Source organism: Drosophila hydei, unplaced genomic scaffold (genome assembly GCF_003285905.1).
Source record: "Drosophila hydei strain 15085-1641.00,03,60 unplaced genomic scaffold, DhydRS2 tig00008119-arrow-pilon, whole genome shotgun sequence".
Classification (NCBI taxonomy): domain Eukaryota; kingdom Metazoa; phylum Arthropoda; class Insecta; order Diptera; family Drosophilidae; genus Drosophila; species Drosophila hydei.
This window is the reverse complement of record NW_022045830.1, coordinates 5,932,173-5,950,774: the sequence shown is the minus strand read 5'-3', so window position 1 is coordinate 5,950,774 and position 18,602 is coordinate 5,932,173. Positions and strand designations below refer to the sequence as shown.

Genomic DNA, 18,602 nt, shown 5'->3' with positions numbered 1-18,602 from the left:
CTCAACGAATGGAAAAGCATTAGAACTTCATCAATATAAGCCACACGGGGGGTTTTCATTGCAAAATGTTTTCTATATAAAAAACTTTAAGCAAAACAAAGAGAAAATATGTGAAAAAATAGAACAAAAAGCAAATATTTTTGCATTGGCGATTGATTTATGAGCAGAAAACAATTTACGACTCAAATAGTGCGGAAAATGCTGCAAAAAAGTTTATTTTACAATTGAATTTATTATTTATGCCACACACCGAGTGATTTAATTATGCATCATTCAGACAATAGACGTCGGCTAAATATTTTTTTTATTTTCTGTTTTCATTTTGTTAATTTTTTATGTATGTAGCTCTAAGCTGGTCTTTTGTCTTTCAGCTGTGGACATCTGTCGCTTTTAATATTTATGTGAACTTTTATTTGCAACAAAAACATTTTCAATATTTTTTTTGGTTTCATGGCATTGCATGAAAAAATGCAGACAAAATACTCTGCTGAGTAAATAGTGAAAAAATGAGAGCTCGGGGAGCGTAGGTAATAATTATCTAGACGAGTGTGTTGACACGCCTGCTGGCAGTTGGCCCTGACAGTTGCCAGACATTGAAAGAGTCCTTTTTAGCGGGTTCTGCTAATTGCGGGGGGCGTTTCATGGCCGCCAACGTTTTTGTCAGGCAATTTGATGCATTTGCGTTTGGGCCAAAGAGCCAAGGGGCGTATGTGAGCTTTTAGACTATGCCTAATTAACACACACACACATACATACACACACTTATAGACAGAGGCACACCCATGAAAGTGGAGGAAAATTAATTAAATTTCTACATTCAGCCAGAAGCCAGAAATTCCTGCTACACCCGCTCTTCTGCCTCTATTCATGCTGATTTAAGCAATCCCGTACGTGTTTCCATTAGGCTACAATTCAAGCTTTGATTATTGATGGAATGGTTGGAGGTTGGAGTGCTCTCATCGGATAAGCTCCCTCTTAAGGCAACAAATACAATTTTCAAGTTGAATGCAATTTTAATTAATGGCAAATCAAACAAACTTCAAGAAAATTCACAAAACAAACTTAGCCAGACATAAGTAAAGTTTTAGCTGGCTGCCAAAAGCATAAGCTGCCAACACACGCACACACACATACCAGTTTCTCAAGTGCTTGTATCCACAAGATACAGATACACAGATAGCCATTTGCCATATGCTAACTAAAGATCCCTTTGCGCATGCACCTTTATGTTTTTATTTACAAATGAATATGTCTGTCTACATCTATTCTCCCAGCTAGAGTTGAGTCGGAGTAAAGAAACATTATGTTTACCTTCTGCCACATGTGCCCACAACTAAGAGTGTGTGTGTGTGGGGGTGTGTGTGTATGAATTCAATCATAATAACAGCAAAGCTGCTACAGCAAACATGTCTTTGGCCAAATTGAATGAGCTTTTGAGTGTATTGAGATTGACTCGCAGACAAAAAGAGAGAACAGGGCAAAGCTGTAGCTAAAGATATTGCAATTACGAAATTAATTCAATTGAAATATATTTATATTAATTCAATGAGGCATTTTTAGATTCATTAAATAGAGATCAAATGTGTTCATATAAATGTATTATCATATTTGAAACTTGAACGTGTTTTGGTCAGCTTAAGAGTTTTTTCGGGTTTCCTTTTCGGACTTTGTGTTTTGTCAGCTTCAATTTCTATGGCAGCAGCAACAACAACAGCCTGAGAATGCAATCAATCGTAAACCACAGAGTGCATGTCCTGTGGCACGAGCACCCAACTCGCCCCGCCTCCGACTGTCTCGCCCACCCGGTTTCGGTCAGGTGTTTAGCCGGCGGTCACTTTATGAACGCAATCAGGCGAGCTTTTGTTAAACTCCATCCACTGGCATTTGGCATGTGCCATTCTGTTGTTCACATTGTTGTGGCTGTGAATTGTCGTTGTTGTCGTTGTTATTGTTGTTGTTGTTGAGTATTTTACGCAGAATTTGAATGTATGTAATTAAAATTTGTTCGCCTGCGGATCTAATAATAAATTTATGTGCATACATCGCCAGCTCTTGCAGCTGATTTTTAAATTGAATTTCAATTACACTAAAGTACACAGTCAGCGAACTTTTTTGATTTGTTTTGCTACATGTCGCTATATTATTATTTAGTATTTATGACCTTAAATATTGCATATTTAGTAATAAGTCAAGCATGGCGCATGTTTGCCCGCATATATCATAATAATTATTTATTGTTTGTTTAGTCTATTGCTAATGTTGATGTTGAATTACCAGCAATAATATTTGATTAAGTCTGTGGCTAAGCTCGTTTCATATTGTAAGTGCATGATGAATTGTGCTAAAATTGTGATATATATTGAAACATATATATATATATATATATCTGTGTATATAGTGCCTGTTCATAATTGTACGTAGACCCAAAATCCCTGCAAGAGAGCTAAACCTTGTTTGTGTTTTCAATACCCCCAACTCCACAAAAACTCAAATCAAAACCCGCAAAAACCCATCGCAATGCACAGGCAATACACTCGTCGCACTCCTGCAGCGAGGAGGACGAGGTGATGGCCGTTTTGGAGGCCCTTCAACCGGATGCGACCACAACTAATGATGAAACCGAAGACACCGATGATATATATGACGATGAGGCCGCTGAGGCAGAGGATATGTTTGACGCTGACGTTCCTTTGATGTCGCCCACGGGCAGCCACAATAGTGCCAGCAACAGTCACTGCAATAACAACAACAACAACAACATTAGCAGCAACAACAGCAGCAGCAACAGCAATGGCAATCGTAATGCAATTGCAGCAACAACAACAGTTGCATCCATTTCCGCTTTGGCCAATATTAATCTAGATAATTGCAATGCGAATGTCTACAGTGGTCAGCAGTGTGCCAACGACACCAATGCACAACAGCAACAGCAGCAGCAGCAGCAGCAGCAGCAGCAAGCATTGCCAATTACCAAAGCCAACCAAACGTTAAATTGTCCCACATTGAATGCAAATAGCAATAGCAATAGCCATAGTAGCCAAACCAACTCCAATACGAATGCCAACCCGAATTTGAATGCGCCACCCAGTGACCACCCAACATCCCCCACCAGCCAACAGCAACACCAATCCACAGCAACAGCAGCAGCTGCAACAGTTGCTGCCGCAACGAACTCACTACGAACCAATTCCAATACGCACTCGAATTTACAACAAAATCAAAACATTTCCTCCAGCTTAGAGATAATCCTATCGCCAATTATACAAAGTAGTCGCCGGTAAGTTTATTTCTTAGTTTTTCCTTTACTTATTTTCCTTATTCGTATTTCCGTTGAATTCTGCTGTAAACTTGGTTTAGCCAGTTTTGGCCCTTTAAATAGTATTTCCCTTTTCATTTCTTTTAGTTCTATACCAATTGTGTGTAGCTAACAAGCAGATACTTTCATACAAGTATTGTTCAAGTCTAGTCTTAAGTAGGTGCGCCCTTTGACCCACCCGCATGCAAACAAAGCAACCACAGCGCTAAAAGTGAAACGTAGTCTGCAGTGCCCCGTTGCAGTTGATCCCAGAGATTGTGTATTGAAACCGCAATAGCCTTTGTGTTTGAGTTGTTATGCTTACAATCAATAAGCCAATTTCTGTTGAATGTTTCATCTTAAGCAATTGTAAGTTCATATCGATTTTCGTATATTGTTATCCAGCAGATTAAAGCATAAATTGTGAACAATTCGAGTTAATTTAAAGCAAACGATCTCGACTCCACGACTTGAATATCTTATGTTTATGTTAACAATATTATCTAAGATGGTGCTCAAGTTATTCTCTCAGCTGCTTCAATGGAAAATCACTTATACTCATCCGCAGCTCGAAATTTCTTAATCAAATTGCTCTACAAGCCACACGCACATAACGATATGCCGCCTTAAAGAGGGCCTAAACCCCAACCAAATAAAACTGAATAAAAACATTATAAATTATGTATTAATGTGCCTGTTAGGCCTATGCGTGGCTCAACGCACCGTGGGTGTGGCAGGAGTTCCCCTGGCGGCTGCTTTCGTTTTTGGCCTTTAGCTTCTCAGTGGGGCTCCTGAGGCGCTGCCAAAGCCAAAGCACTTTGCCAGCTGCCAATTTTCAATTGCCTGCAAGAAAGCTGGAAACAACGGAAAGCGACAATAACAACAACGACGACGACAATGATGGGGAAATGAAGGAAAATGGAAAAGACTTTTCCGCGTTACATTCGTTTTCATTTCAATTTCACTTGGTGCGTTTGCTTTCATTTTGGATTTACATTTGATTTGACTGCCTCTCGCCATTTGTTTCTACTTCTGCTTCTGCGTCTGCTCCTTGTCGTGCTGCTGTCTTTGTTTGTTTATTTTTGCTCCAACTACGTTTTTACGCTCGGCAAGGCAAAAGGCGCACAAATATTTATGTGACGCGAAGACAATGCGAATGCCACAACGAAATTCGACAGCCCATTTACAAATGAATAGGTTAATGTCAGCGGGCAGGGAATGCCAATGGGGGCTCGCTGGATTGTGGGCGTGGCAGTCGTCTTGTTTATGAGCCAAAGTTCAGGCGGCGCACAAATTGACTTTAAACATGTCAATTTAAATTTGCCTATGCCCTGAGCACGGTACGGGGCTTACAGTCACGAGTATAGCCAAAAATATGCCCGGGTCCTGCCCTGGCTGGCACACTCAATTGTCTGCCTGGCTCTGTTTGCGCCTCATTAGAGCATCCGAAAGGTCTTCGCCATACATTTGCCCAACCATTTACATTTGTTTTGAGTTCCGTCACAAATATTACTCATACGCCGCATTGCACGCAGCCATTGAAGCAACAAAATGACAATTTCACAACAAATTAACTGCGCAGCCAGGCAAGCCAACATTTATTTCAGACATATACTCTATGAAGATATGATATCACACTCAAGGGCACACACCAACACACACACACACCCATCAGTTGGGGAAAAGTGACAACAAAAATTGCAATGAAAGCTAAGCAAATGACCTTCAAACTCGATAAGCGAAAACAAAACAAGCGAAAGTGCTAAAAATATACATAATTTTCACCAAACATATACACACACAGAGACATACACACACATCGGCCAAGCACACAAATAAAAAGAGCCCACACACGCATAGCTGAAAATATGATAGCCCTGGCAAAAGCAGAAAAGCAAAAACATTAAAATTTACGAGGGTAGGCAAACGCCGGGCAAATGATGTTTCCCGGTCTATGCGCTCGTCCATGTGCCCAGCAGAGCCCAGCCGAACATAAATACAAATTTCAACACAGCAAAAAAGAAAAAACAAACAAAAGGCGACGAAAGACAAAAAGGCTCCGCGCACTAGAACAATTTCATATCGCACAAATACTTTGCCCGGACAAATAGACAAAAGACAGTGGAAAAAACTGAAACAAAAAGTATCAAACGAGCCTATGCACATAAGGAATTTTAAATGCCCTATGATGTAAATGTTCTGGCTGATACCAAACGCACTTGTGCTGTAATTAATACAAGTTATATATATAAAAATGATATATAAAAAATACAATGTTTATGTGCTTACGTAAAAAATGAGAATTTCCCATTTGTAAATTTGATAGTTTTTATTATTTTTAAACTTAAATATATATTTTCTGAATGGAAAATTTGATTCAACTACGAGTGAGCTAACTGATTCAATAAGTCGCATCAACTGCCCGCTTTTAAGCATGTTCAATTTTCATCAAGTACTTAGAGGCCTCAAGTACTTTGCCCTGGTACAGTTCCGTGGCTGTTCCCGTTGATCAACTGCTTTGCTTTGGAGATCGTTGCATAGTAAGAATTAAAATGCTTTAATCCACTTTTTAGAGAAAAAACAAAGGAAATCAAGTTTTAGGCTGTCTGTTTCTTAACACGATAGGTTGTGCGTGTGTATAGTGTATAAACCAAGTGCTGGCCTTTGTCGAGAGGAAGTTTTGGTGTTGTTTAGTTTCGTTTCGTTTCGTTTGCTTTGCACATCGATTCGCGACATTCGGTGCCACACGCAGAAGGGGCAAGTGAAAGTACCGCGGAGGCAGCCCTGCAAAAGTTTACGCAGTTTTTGGCCAACGACAAGGGATGGGCACAAAAAAGTGCTGAAAATGTTGAAAGTGCCGCAGCGGCATTCGTAAATTTGAGGCACGCACTTTGCTGGCAGGCGGAGAGATAAGCTTATAAATGTCTATATAAAAAGTCGACAACGCCGGCTACGGAATTATGTGCTGGCCATATTTTTTGTTTGCTACTTTTGGTTTCTTTCCCTTTTCGCTCGGTTATTGTTATTGTGTTTCGTTATGATTGAATGAAGTAATTATTTGAGTTGTTGCGGCGCCCGAAAAGCCACAACTATATAATAAAAGAACAAGTATATAGCAACTACAGCAAATATATTATATGAATTTTCCTTTTTTCAAGTGCTTAAATAATTTAATGGCTGTCCAGCCATAAATTTGTAATATTTTAAGAGCTTTTATGTTCGCTTTGTGTATTTAAACGCATAACGCATACGCACAGTAGTTTAGAAAATAATAAAAATAAACAAAACTAACAAGCCACAACTACCACAATCACATACCACTGCACACACGCACTTTACAACTAGGATTAGCCACATATAATTGCTTAAAGCGAAGCGAAGTCACGAACTTTAACTTATTTCTAATATACAAATGTTTGCATCTTTATATTTCATGCCGCATCTACTGCAACTGCAACAACAACTCCAACTGCTACAACAACAACACGATTCAACAACAATGCAGAGCGCAATTGTAAGCGAAATGAGCACAGAATTGTGAGAATTAGCTAAATTTAATTTGCAATAGCCAACGCCCGCCCACAACGACCCAGGCCCGAGCCTGCAGCAGCAGCAACACCAGCACGTTGCAGTAGCAGCTGCCACAGTTTGTGCTTCGGCGCCCCCGCCAACTGCTTTTTGCAAACTTTGGCTGCAACAGCAACAGCAGCAACAGCAACAGCAGCAGCAACAACAACAGCAGCAGCAGCAACAACTGTTCGAGCAGCAACAAGCATGGCTATAAGCAACTGCAAGAACAACAATGGCCACATCACGTGTAAGTGCAAAGTTAAATGGAAACTAGATGCGGGCGCTCGCACAAAAGTATGCTAAGTTGCAACTGCAACCAGCAACCAACATCAACAACACTGAACAACATTTAAAAGCCGTTGGGCCAAAAGTTGTGCAGAACTTTCGTATCGACAACAACGTTGCGGGCTTTGTCGTTGCAAATTAAATGTACATTTTGCCAACATGTAAATAGATAATGTCTGTAACGAATCTTTAGTGTGTATGAGTTTAGTATGACTGTGTCTGTGTGTCTGTGTACAAAGCGAAAGATCATATGTATGCTTAAAACTAATTAACTAAGCAAAACACTTTAAAATATGCATGGAAAAAATAAAACAAACGAAACGAAACGAAAATACGAAGAATTTTGAAATAGCTTACGATGCGCAGCAAATAATCAAAAAGCCAAAAAAGCAAATGTAACTCACAGATAAGAGAGGGCACACAAATAACGCAACCAACAACAACAATAAGACTACCAACAACATAAAAGCAAAAATAAATTGTGCGTTAATGATAAGCGGCGCGCATTTCAGCGGCATAAAATTTATTAAAATATGCGTGCCGCACAGACAGCAAAAGGAAGACGCCCAAAAGCAGGCAGCAAGAAAAATATATTTGTGCTTACGAGTATATATGTACATGTGTATGTGTATGTATGTTGAGGCTTAGCCACACACTCACACACACACACGCACAACAACAAAGACACTTGCGCTTCCTGGCCAAGGAAATCGTTAGCGATAAATATAAAATTTTATTGTTATGCGTGCGTTGCTTTCGAATGTGTGTGTGTGTGTGTGTGTGTGCGTGTGTGGGTGGCCTGCAAGTAAATTAAATATGCTTTTTTATTAACTACTAAGAACCAATTTGATACGCATACAAATAATGCCGCACAAGTAGCATGAAAATTATGTAAAATTTAATTTTACTTCAATGGAGAAATTTAAGAAGCAGCGGAAGCAAAAAAGCAAAGCCAAATAAATTTATTAAGTAGCTCATAAATGTAATTTTAATAAAATTCTATACATATATCTGTCAGTGTGCATACATGTATGTATGTATGTCGTACATTATAAAACTAGCTATAATAAAAATAAACAACTTACTTACTTATGCCAACAACGTCCAGCAATTTCAATAATATTTATGTAAGCGCAACCCACAAAGAACAAACACACGAGCACGCAAATAAACACACGCACAGACATACGCACACATACACACACACACACACACAACACACTAAGTTCGAGCATATTTTAAGCCCAATTTAGTTTAATCATTTGCAACTAATTTAAGCGCAAATATCTGTTTATCTATGGTTTGTGTGTGCATGAATGTGTGTGTGTATGTGGGTCTGTATGTGTGTGTGTGCTATGTAAATATGAGTTTGTTTTAGCCGTTTCCCATCTGCTATTCAGTTAAAATAACAACTAATTTCAAAACACTGCCACTATAAAAATAATTTTAATTCTAATAAAATGAAATAAAAACTTTTTGTGGTCTAATTAGAAATACTTATTAAAGAAATACGTATATGAAATAAATACCATAAATCTAATAACGAATATAATACCCTTTGTAAGTTGATCGATTTTTTAGCACTTAAATGAAACTAAATGGAAAATATTTCAAAATCAACAACAAATAAAAAAACGAATACTTAAAATTAAATATTATCTATATGTATCTGTGTCTAACAAGATTTTACAATGAGTGTGTCACTTTTATATATCTCATATAAATATATATATATAAATATATAAATATATATATATATATATATATATATATATATATATATATATATATATATATATATAAATATATATATATATATATATATATATATATATATATATATATATATATATATACAAAATAACTGCAAATAAAAGCATTTTATACAACATCCACTATCTACCCTCGTTATTATTGACCCAGGGGTGGAAGAAGGACATCAAAAAATTCTGCACCTCGCCCGATAAGCCAGAGGACAATAGAAAAAGTTTCAAGTCGAACGTGGACAAGGACGTGCAATGCTCAGGATTCCAAATTAGCAAACTTACAGCTAACAAAAAGAATTCATTCTCTGAGTTATAACTGAGTGCGCATAATAGTCGTAAGCAAGACTAAGTGTCATGCTTAAAGCTGGCAAGATAAGCGCAACAAAAGCAGCTCTGACAGAGATAAGAATGCTCAAGTGGGAAGTGCCTGACTAGGGAATATCCTGTATCCGTGTCAGGCGTGTACTTTGAGTCGAGGGAGCTAGGCTAACAGCTTCACTGCAGGCTCTTAACTATAGAACGGTAGACTAATAGTTAGCCAGTATCCAGTGAATCAGGTGTATGTGAATATGTGTATATATATTATATATTTTATATATTTATATAATATATTTTATCGTATGTTTGACACAAACTTGAACCGTGCGCACTACCATCTTCATTTTCAATCTCTACTTTAGACATTCCAAGACGATTCCAACGTATTAAATCGACTCGAGCATCGTTGCTTAAGGCTGGTGTCTGATTAAAAATATATTATAAGATGTGTCAACCTGTTACATACGTAGTAATAAAACCATGACCCAAAGCTATTGCCATTAAAGCCGCAGCACATTTCAGGCGAATGCTATAATGAGTCGAATAATATTTATTTAAGCTTCGATGTTAACATGGATCAGATATGTTAAAATTTAAATTTGAAACAATTATGTTGATAAGGTCATAAATAAAGATATGTTAAAATTTAAATTTGAAACAATTATGTTGATAAGGTCATAAATAAAAATAATAATAACTTGAAACTTAAGTTCTACTTGTATTACAACAGCGTTATATCAGTCCTCGGTGCTGCGGATCCTATTGGCCAAATGAGTGCCCATTAGGGAAATCACGAGCTGTAAGAATAACAAATTAGGCTGGTTCGCAATTAATAAGTGATTGAACTCAGTACCAGTAATCCAGAAAGTATAAGGGCGCCATATTTGATAACGACTGCAGATGATGTCCAAATGATTTTTACAGCGTTCTTGCAACCGATAGGAAAAGGTTTCGGACACGGCTTTGCAGCTGCATGACCGCAACAGGATCCGGGCACAGTTTCATCATTTACAATGTAATCGTTGTCGCCATTTTCACCGCAGCATTTGAACTATACAAAAAATTTGACCATTTAATTTCGTTCTTGTACAAACACAGTTTTGGTAAAAATCTTACGAATCTTTCGAATGTATGCAGAATGTTGAAATCTGTCTTTCGTTGTTCAAACACCTTTTGAACAAATTTAATTACATCCATTAATATAGCATGATATTTCGTCCAGAGATAGATGACAAAGGTCAGTTGGCATAGGAATAAAATTAAAATGATCACCGAGTACTACGAGAATAGTTATTTTAATGTTAATAAAGACCAATCTAAAGCGCAGGTATAACAAAAGCTCACAATCCTTAGTTGAACAACCTTTCCGCGCAGCGTACCCCAGCAACCCAGCACCGATAATAAGACGACCGACACACCCATGGCTAAGGTTGCGATCGATACAGTGTTCATGGACATCATTTCCTTAATGTTAGATACATCTTTGATATGTGTGACCATGATGGTTCCCATTACAGAAAGAATTAAGCCGCATATCTGAAATAGGAACGTTTCATTCGGTTTATAAATAGTAACGTTCGTAATAATTGTGGTCTCTCCAAATGCGGGCTCCCAAAGAAAACAGTTATTCGCAGTCTAATATTAAGCCGGACTAGTCATCCCAGTGAATAACTTTCAATAATTACTTTGATGAACCTGATATAAAAGTTATGCATAATTTACAATGATTTGATCTACAATAGATTGGCTTTATCTTTTTAATATTTAAATTAGTTAAGTCTAGCTCCAACGTAAGCAGATAGAGTCTATCTTAATAATGGAGAAGACAGAAACACACCCGCCAAATTTATATGATTTTAACTAAAACCTGAGGAATGTATCGACTTTTTCGACTTGCTACGCTTCAAATGAGCATACATATTTAATTTTATGTATAATGATCAGAGGATGTCAAAAGGCCTGTTATGGTTAGAAAATAATAATAATAATTCTGTTTGTCAAACTTATCGTGCACTTTGTCCTTCTCATAGCTTACATAGTAATGAAGTTAAGTTTTTTTCATAAAAATTTCTATCATTTCTTTCATTGATATTCCAAATATACTTCTTTGTTCTGTTATGATTTAAACTTGTGTAATTTTGAAACAAAGACACGTTACTATTTGTTTTTTTTTTTCCGCTGATTGCCTACACAAATTGTTTATATATTATTATATTATATTAGCTAGAATATTTATTCTAACTTTTCAGCTTTTCAATTAGGTGGGTGACAAATCGGCAAACAATTTCAAAATACGTCAGTTTTTGAATAAATTTCAAAATATTTACTATTTTCGATTTGCCACACACATAAATTGGGGAAACCCACGAGAAAATGTTCCAAATTTTAAGTTTTTGGTTTCAATAGCGGCGAAAACGGTTTCAAGAAGCACTTCGTACAGAAAGCATATAATAATTTTTGAGTAACTCAAAATAATCAAGAATATTACAAATAAAAATTCGTTCATAGTTTTTTAGTTACTCGCAGACAAGTTAGGTAAATCAATATTATTACTAGAACTGTTAGCTGTTCATTTATTTACCAAACTTAAGACATTGAACGACATCAGCAGAAATTTAACTAGTTCTGTACTCAATCTCATGTTTGCCAGCGACTTATTCACTTCTTGTCGGAGACTCTTTATATTCAACAAATAACACTCAGTTCTCGTGGGCGACTAATGGTAGCTTGTGAATTCCGATGCTTATTAAAAATAATTTGCAAAGCTTTTAATACTGTAAAAAACTCTGCTCGATTTAGTCACAGAAATGCGATTAACATAGAATTACATACCACTGCCTAACCGCAGATGAGGGCGAGAAGTATTTCTTAGTAAATTTCAAATGAATCTTGAAAGAGAAAAGCATTGAATAGCGGATTCAGAGAGAAGAGGAGAGCACTTTTGAAATACTGTCGAAAATATGACATATTAGGTAGAGAAATCAAGTAGGTATTGACCTACAGGTCGGTAAAGCAACCAAAACTAAAATAGGGACATTGAAATTATCTAAAAATATAGAAAACAATAGCCAATATACTTATGTCTTGAAAGGCTGATTCATTAGTCTAACCCCCATATATTAGGTCATTATTATTTGTCTTTTGTATAAAAATCTGAAATAGAATCAAAACAAAAAAAATAATAAAAACGTGAACAGACGTGCAGAACAACTATAAAAAAAACTTTTTTGTAAGAAATCTTAAAATGGCTGGCAAGACGTCTACCAATAAGCTAACAACTGTGGTGGCAACAGCAGGCTACGGGCCGGACACAATGACCGAGATCAGCTATATGGACAGCAAGGTTATTGGAAATGGTAGCTTTGGCATTGTCTTCCATGCCAAGCTGATGCCCAGCAACGAGGCGATTGCAATCAAGAAGGTTTTACAGGATCGCCGCTTCAAGAACCGCGAGCTCCAGATTATGCGAAAGCTTAAGCACCCAAATATTATAACTCTTAAATACTTCTTCTATTCCAGTGGCGAGAAGCGAGATGACGTTTATCTCAATTTGGTTATGGAGTTCATGCCCGAAACGCTCTATAAAGTGGAGCGACAATATGCACGCGCAAAGCAAACTCTGCCCGGCAATTATATCCGGCTCTATATGTATCAGATGTTCCGAAGTCTGGCATTTATGCACAGCTACGGCTTCTGCCATCGTGATATTAAGCCGCAGAATATGCTCCTCGATTCGGAGACAGGCGTATTCAAGCTATGTGACTTCGGCAGCGCCAAACAACTTACACCTGGCGAGACGAATGTCTCGTACATCTGCTCCAGATATTATAGATCGCCCGAGCTAATATTTGGTGCTACGCATTATAATACAAAGATCGATATGTGGAGCGCTGGTTGCGTGGTGGCCGAGTTGCTATTGGGCCAGCTCATCTTTCCCGGTGACTCGGGTGTCGATCAGATTGTTGAGATTGTCAAAGTAATGGGCACACCCACGCCAGAACAACTCCACGCCATGAATCCAAACTACAAGCAATTGAAGTTGCCGCAGCTGAAGGCGCATCCGTGGCCCAAGGTATTTCGCATACGGACACCACCCGAGGCTATTGATTTGGTATCCAAGCTGCTGATCTTTACGCCCAATGACCGCATTTCGCCGCTGACAGCGTGTGCGCATCCATTCTTCGACGAGCTACGCAACGATCCCGGCCAGCAGTTGCCCAGTGGACGACAGCTGCCCCCATTATTTGATTTCACAGATTACGAGAAGACCATCGAACCAAAGCTGATGCCGATGCTAATACCGAATACCAGCACTGAGAAGCCTGACGCATCGGGCAGCTCTGGCAATCGGTATACCGCCGGAGAGGACAACTCACCCAGGCTGGACAGCAATCAGTCGACGCTGCGCAAGTCGATCAAGGATCAATCAGACGTACTAATGAAGCCGGGGGACAATGTACATGGCCAGAGAACAACAACGCCTCAATGTATGCAGCGACGTGAGTTGGGAAACGGTGACCATGTTGGCAGTACAGTGGTATGCTTTGAGGAGACAGAGACAGATATCTGCGAGGAAGATACCATCACAGACGTTGCCGACGAGCATGGGGCTGAGGAGCAATATAATAGCTCCGACATCGCCTGCTCCAGCGATGAGCTCGACGAACAGCAATCAGATGACGAGGACGACAACAATGACAACGACGATGAAGACGGTGCCGATGACGATGATGATGATGACGACGACGACGACGACGACGATGACGACGACGACGAGGACGATGATGACGATGACAATGCTGATGATGATGATCTAGATGATGATGAAATACACTAAGTATTGTTATTGTTGTTGTTTCTCGAATTCCTCAACGCAACAATTGATGAAAGCAATAAAAATTTAAGGTATATCGAAATCAGAGCTCGTAAATCTCACCCGTCGGGTGAGCGGCAGCGTTAAATAAATGAACTAAACGCATATTTTGGTCACATTATTTATAAGGTCACAATGTCGTCACATTTGCGCGAAAGCAGACGCCAGACACGACGAATGGACATGGAAGTGCCCGAAAGTATGCTTAATTATTGAAATGCGGCCAGTGTGAGGGGTTGACGCGGCGTCTGGACGCTGTTCAGGACATAGTCCTAGCTGCCCTCTAAATATAAATTTTCGCGTTTTATAGGGCCGGCACACACACACACCATTGCAAAGGAAACAACGCTCAGACGAATTAGAACAGGCTACAAAACAACACGCACACATGTCCTGCTGCTGGCGGCAACGGCTCACATTTCCTGTCCCATCCATCGTCCTGCAAACCCGTGCATATATATATACGTGTCTGTGTATGTGTGTGTGTGTTAATGTGGTAAAATGAATTTTCAGTTTCATTAGTTAAATTGAATAATGGAAAACTTTGCTTGCCACATTTGCCATACGCCGTGCTCCTTGTTGTTGCTGTTGTTGTAAATGGCCTTGTCCTGGTCTGCCAACGAAACTTACACTTCCTGACACACACAGACACACACATTGTAACAACAACAGGGCTTAGGAGCAGGGCAATAAAGCAAATTTATGCAAACGATAAATTTCGTGAGAGAAAATGTTTGTTTTGTTTTCACCAGCTCGAGTTGCCTTCGCTTTCTTGTTGTTGTTGTTGTTGTTGCTGTTGTGGTAATTGGCTGTTGTAAGTGGTAGTGTTGGAAAAGGCGCTAAGTAACACCTACCCATTATAGGAAAAGTTGTTGAAAGTTGTTGTCCACAGCATTCAACTCTGAATACTTATAATTTAAGCCTGCGATTACCTGTACTTCGCACGGTTAAGAGAATTTTTATTGAACATTTATAAGAATGCAGCAAGCTGAAACTCCTATTTATCTATAGCTGGTCTGAACTTACATATCTAAGACTCCCTATCTTTCAGGGCTAAGCCGGTTTAAAACCTTTGTAAATGCTAATGTGTTTAATCAAACAATATCTGACCCGACGAGTTCATCTACTAAATACCAGCACGACTTGGAGTTCGAGCATATTTTGTCGTATCAACCCCAAGAGCAGCGCTTCAAGGGCGGCAAAAACGGCTCCATAATAAACACGCCAAAGTGTTTGCCCCATGCGTGTGTGTCTGTGGCTGGGAGTGTGTCTGTTTAGCAGAGAGTGTTTCGGTTGGTCGTGCAAAACCTTTGACTGTAGCCAGATTACGGTATGCTACACACTATATAATAGCAGCTCATGGAACCGTGAACAGAGAGCGAGAGAACTGTCTGACTTTAGCGAGGTGTGGCACACAAGTCGACTGCAGATGTCTACCCCATGTGCGGGTGGCAGAAGCCACCTAAAGCAATGAAACATTTTTCGGCAGCAACAGCCACTGGGGAAAGTAAGTTGGAGGCCAAGGCTCTAACTTGCAGGCATTTTATGGCCTTTTGGGCAACGCAGCTGGAGTTGGAGTAGGAGCTGGAGTAGGAGCAGGAGCAGGAGCAGGCACTGGGTCATGGCATGGAGTTTGTATCTTTTGCTGCTTTCAATGGCTACTAACAAGCAGTCGCCCAAGGTGAATGCGGTTAAAGTGTTTTCAGTTAAAGCACTCGGGCCAAGCATTTGCATAAACGCCTGACGCCCACGCAAACACACAAGCAAACAGACAAACAAATGCAAAACTGCGTGCCACGAGCTGACTGGGCAAACAAGAGAGAGGCAAAGAGAGGGAGGCAGCATTCTGGTTGCCACTGCAACTGGCTGACTGGCGAGTGATACCAGAGTTATTTTATTTCCGTTTCCGGGCACGCACACTTTTAGCTAGCCAAATGCAAAGTGCGCCTGCGGTTGCTACCTTTCTGCACACTGATAAATTTTCACTAAATGCAATTTTAATGGGCTTTGTATAACTGCCGAAATGTGTAATAGGAGCCGCAGCTATTTAGCCCTTGCCCCTCGCCATATTTAAGCAGTACTTAAACATGTTGCAAATGCTGTTATTCGAAACTCTGAAATGAGATTCGTAACTCAAATTACTCAACTCGAGACTAATTAAAATCGAAACTCACATTTGATTCGAAAATATCATGAAATATTTTATTATTTATAGCTATAATATATGCAATGAATCTGCTCTCTACAGGCAGCTCGTTGTATCAGCTGAGAAGACAATTCAATTAAATTAGATTATCAGGCCCTGACTCGCTGTTCGTCTCTACAGGGTATTTTGAAATGTTGTTTGTTGCTGCTTGTCTATGGCAGAGGCCCCAAGGGCGCAGTGGGCAGTGAGCAGTGGGCTGTGGACAAGGGCGGCGTTGGCTGGGGTTCATGCGTTCTACTGCGGTTTGTCCAAATAAAGCAGTTTCAGTTAGTTATGCGCAGCTTGCGGTTTTGCTTTGACTATTTTTGCGTGCAGGCATTTCAAATGCAGCCAGAGGCACGCAGGGGCATTAACTAAAGGTGGGCGGAGTGTGTAGCCGACACACAAATTAGACAATTTTGTGCACTTTAATGCAATCAGGGATGCCCACATAAATTCATTATTGAATTTACACGCTCCAAGTGCGCGGGAAAGAATTCTAGTTTACGTAATTTACGTATGCTCTTGAACTTTATCAAAAGCGCAAAGTTTCCGCAAAATTGAAGTTTTAATTGGATTCTCGATTCAATTAACAGATTTGTCAGCATGTAACAGTTTTATGACGCTTACAGCAATGCCAGCTGTGGCAACATCAGCAGCAGCAGCAGCAGCAAAAACATCTTTGGACTTGTGGGCGTGTCCATGCGCCTTCAATTGGTGCGCTTACCTTGTGCGCTTTTCAAGCCGCTTGAAATTTATTGAAATTGATTTGCCATTTTAATGGAATTACTGCGCCAAGTCGTTGCATTGCCATTGCCATTGCTCGACATTTAATTGAAATCTTTTAATTAGTTTGATTTTCCAATCAAGTGGCACAGAGACACGCACCCAGCCGCTCCCTCAGTGTGGTCTTGTTCTAACCCATTGTAGAGAGCGTTAAGCGAAACCCAATTAGTTGCAATGCCTTGGAGTATGCTTCGACATCACTTCAGCTTCCATTATTCCATGTTGTTGAGCGCACGTCGATTACAAATACTATGCTGGCATCAAGGCGCAGAGTGCCGACCTCAAGCCCCAAGTCAGGATAGCATGCAAAAGCGACTGTCTATCCTGACGGGGGCTCCTTCCAGCACTTACGTTTTGCCCGTTGCGCAACATAATCATTATCCTTGGCTTAGCTGGAGCAGAGTGGAGCGGGGCCAGGACTGCGGCAAAGGATTTCGCCTATTGATACCACCAAAGTGAAAGCCAAATCCACATAATATCAATTTGCTTTCAACGTTTCGCCGTCGGCGTAAATAAACGAGTCAGACAGTTGACGCCGCAGCCGACACAGCGACATGAATCTTGCCCATTGTGCAGCTCCAACCGTCTCCATGCTGTACTGATAGGGATCTCAGCTTGTGAAATCTGAGCGACTTTCACAGTGCCTCACAGTTCGGCCGACAGCAACTGATGGAGCTTTGAGGCAGATAACCAGAGCGAGCATTAGAACAGAGGCGAGGCCATAACCAGAGAACTAAAGAAAGTGAAACTAAATATCTTACAGCTCGCAGAAGTTTTTAACTACAACTAAATGAAGTAGCAAATCTGGAAAATGTTTTAAATTTAAATGCGCACCAGAATCAAAAACCTTTCTTAAAGTTATGAATATTTTGTAAGATTGAAACAAATCTGAGCAAATAGCAAATGTGAATGAACAGTAAAAATTGTGTTTATGTAAAATAAAAAAGATGTGTAATATTTATATTACCTGAATAATAGTGAGCAGCTGAACAGAAGTGAATAGTCTTTTATTCAGTTCTGTAGCACATTTAGCGCTAAGCCTTGACTAGTGAGTGAACCTGTAAGCCAGCGAATACATCTTAAATTCAGATTTATTTAGGCCCTATTCTATTATATTTTTAATATTTCAAGTTAATCAGATTTTTGTGTGTTCGTTCTGTTGTTATTAGTAGCTAGATTAGATGCAAGCTGGTTTGGATGAGCTGATCTGGAGCTGTGTCGCCACAGCCCTAAGCAGTGAGTTCCTCACAAGCCAGTCAGCACCAGTTCAGTTCTGGTCTTCCATATAGCCAGGCTGTGAAGAAGTTAGCAGCAGAACACCAAGAATTATGCGATCGTAACAATATATTGCATACTTTTAGGATTGGCAAAAGGAGTCAAAGGCAAGTTGCTGACGAGGCAAAGCCATTAAATCTTGTACCTTTATATTTGCAGAGATTCAAATCCATCTGCATACCTATGCTGCACAATAATTCTGTTGCCACACTTTCGTATTCATTTTGTTCTACTCTTAATTTCATTTAG

At 39.5% G+C, this 18,602-nt stretch overlaps 3 protein-coding genes across 7 annotated transcripts in view; 2 read left to right on the top strand and 1 right to left on the bottom strand.

The window, feature by feature from the left end:
* Positions 1–8,142, top strand: part of LOC111596405 (band 4.1-like protein 4) — a 59,281-nt gene extending 51,139 nt beyond the window's left edge. For 3 of the 5 annotated variants that reach the window (XM_030224902.1, XM_030224903.1, XM_030224901.1), the window contains exons 16-18: positions 2,526–3,277; positions 6,801–6,809; positions 6,864–7,018. In XM_030224902.1, the coding sequence (XP_030080762.1) occupies positions 2,526–3,277; positions 6,801–6,809; positions 6,864–6,930 (828 nt within the window). In that variant the 3' untranslated portion in view covers positions 6,931–7,018. Of the gene's footprint in view, positions 1–2,525; positions 3,278–6,800; positions 6,810–6,863 lie in introns of all 5 variants that reach the window. The other 2 variants (XM_030224904.1, XM_030224905.1) reach the window with 2 other exon arrangements.
* Positions 8,143–9,918: 1,776 nt separating this feature from the next.
* On the bottom strand, positions 9,919–11,882 carry LOC111597913 (CD81 antigen-like). The gene is made up of 5 exons (XM_023312854.2): positions 11,816–11,882; positions 10,579–10,770; positions 10,351–10,512; positions 10,088–10,285; positions 9,919–10,031 (listed from the first exon to the last, which is right to left on the bottom strand). Exons 1-5 carry the CDS (start codon positions 11,873–11,875, stop codon positions 9,972–9,974), a joined length of 672 nt encoding a protein of 223 aa, XP_023168622.1. The 5' UTR covers positions 11,876–11,882; the 3' UTR covers positions 9,919–9,971.
* Positions 11,883–12,012: 130 nt separating this feature from the next.
* On the top strand, positions 12,013–14,020 carry LOC111597912 (glycogen synthase kinase-3; the record flags this gene model as incomplete). Its single annotated transcript, XM_023312853.2, has 1 exon — positions 12,013–14,020. A coding segment is annotated over exon 1 (1,542 nt), but the record flags the coding sequence as incomplete, so codon positions are not given.
* Positions 14,021–18,602: the final 4,582 nt, after the last annotated feature.

Coding starts and splice junctions, on each gene's coding strand:
- LOC111597913 (XM_023312854.2), bottom strand. CDS start 11,875: ATGAGATTGAGTACAGAACTAGTTAAATTTCTGCTGATGTCGTTCAAT. Junction 10,771..11,815: donor CGTTCAATGTCTTAAGTTTG/GTAAATAAATGA, acceptor TTCCTATTTCAG/ATATGCGGCTTAATTCTTTC. Junction 10,513..10,578: donor AGGTTGTTCAACTAAGGATT/GTGAGCTTTTGT, acceptor CTATTCTCGTAG/TACTCGGTGATCATTTTAAT.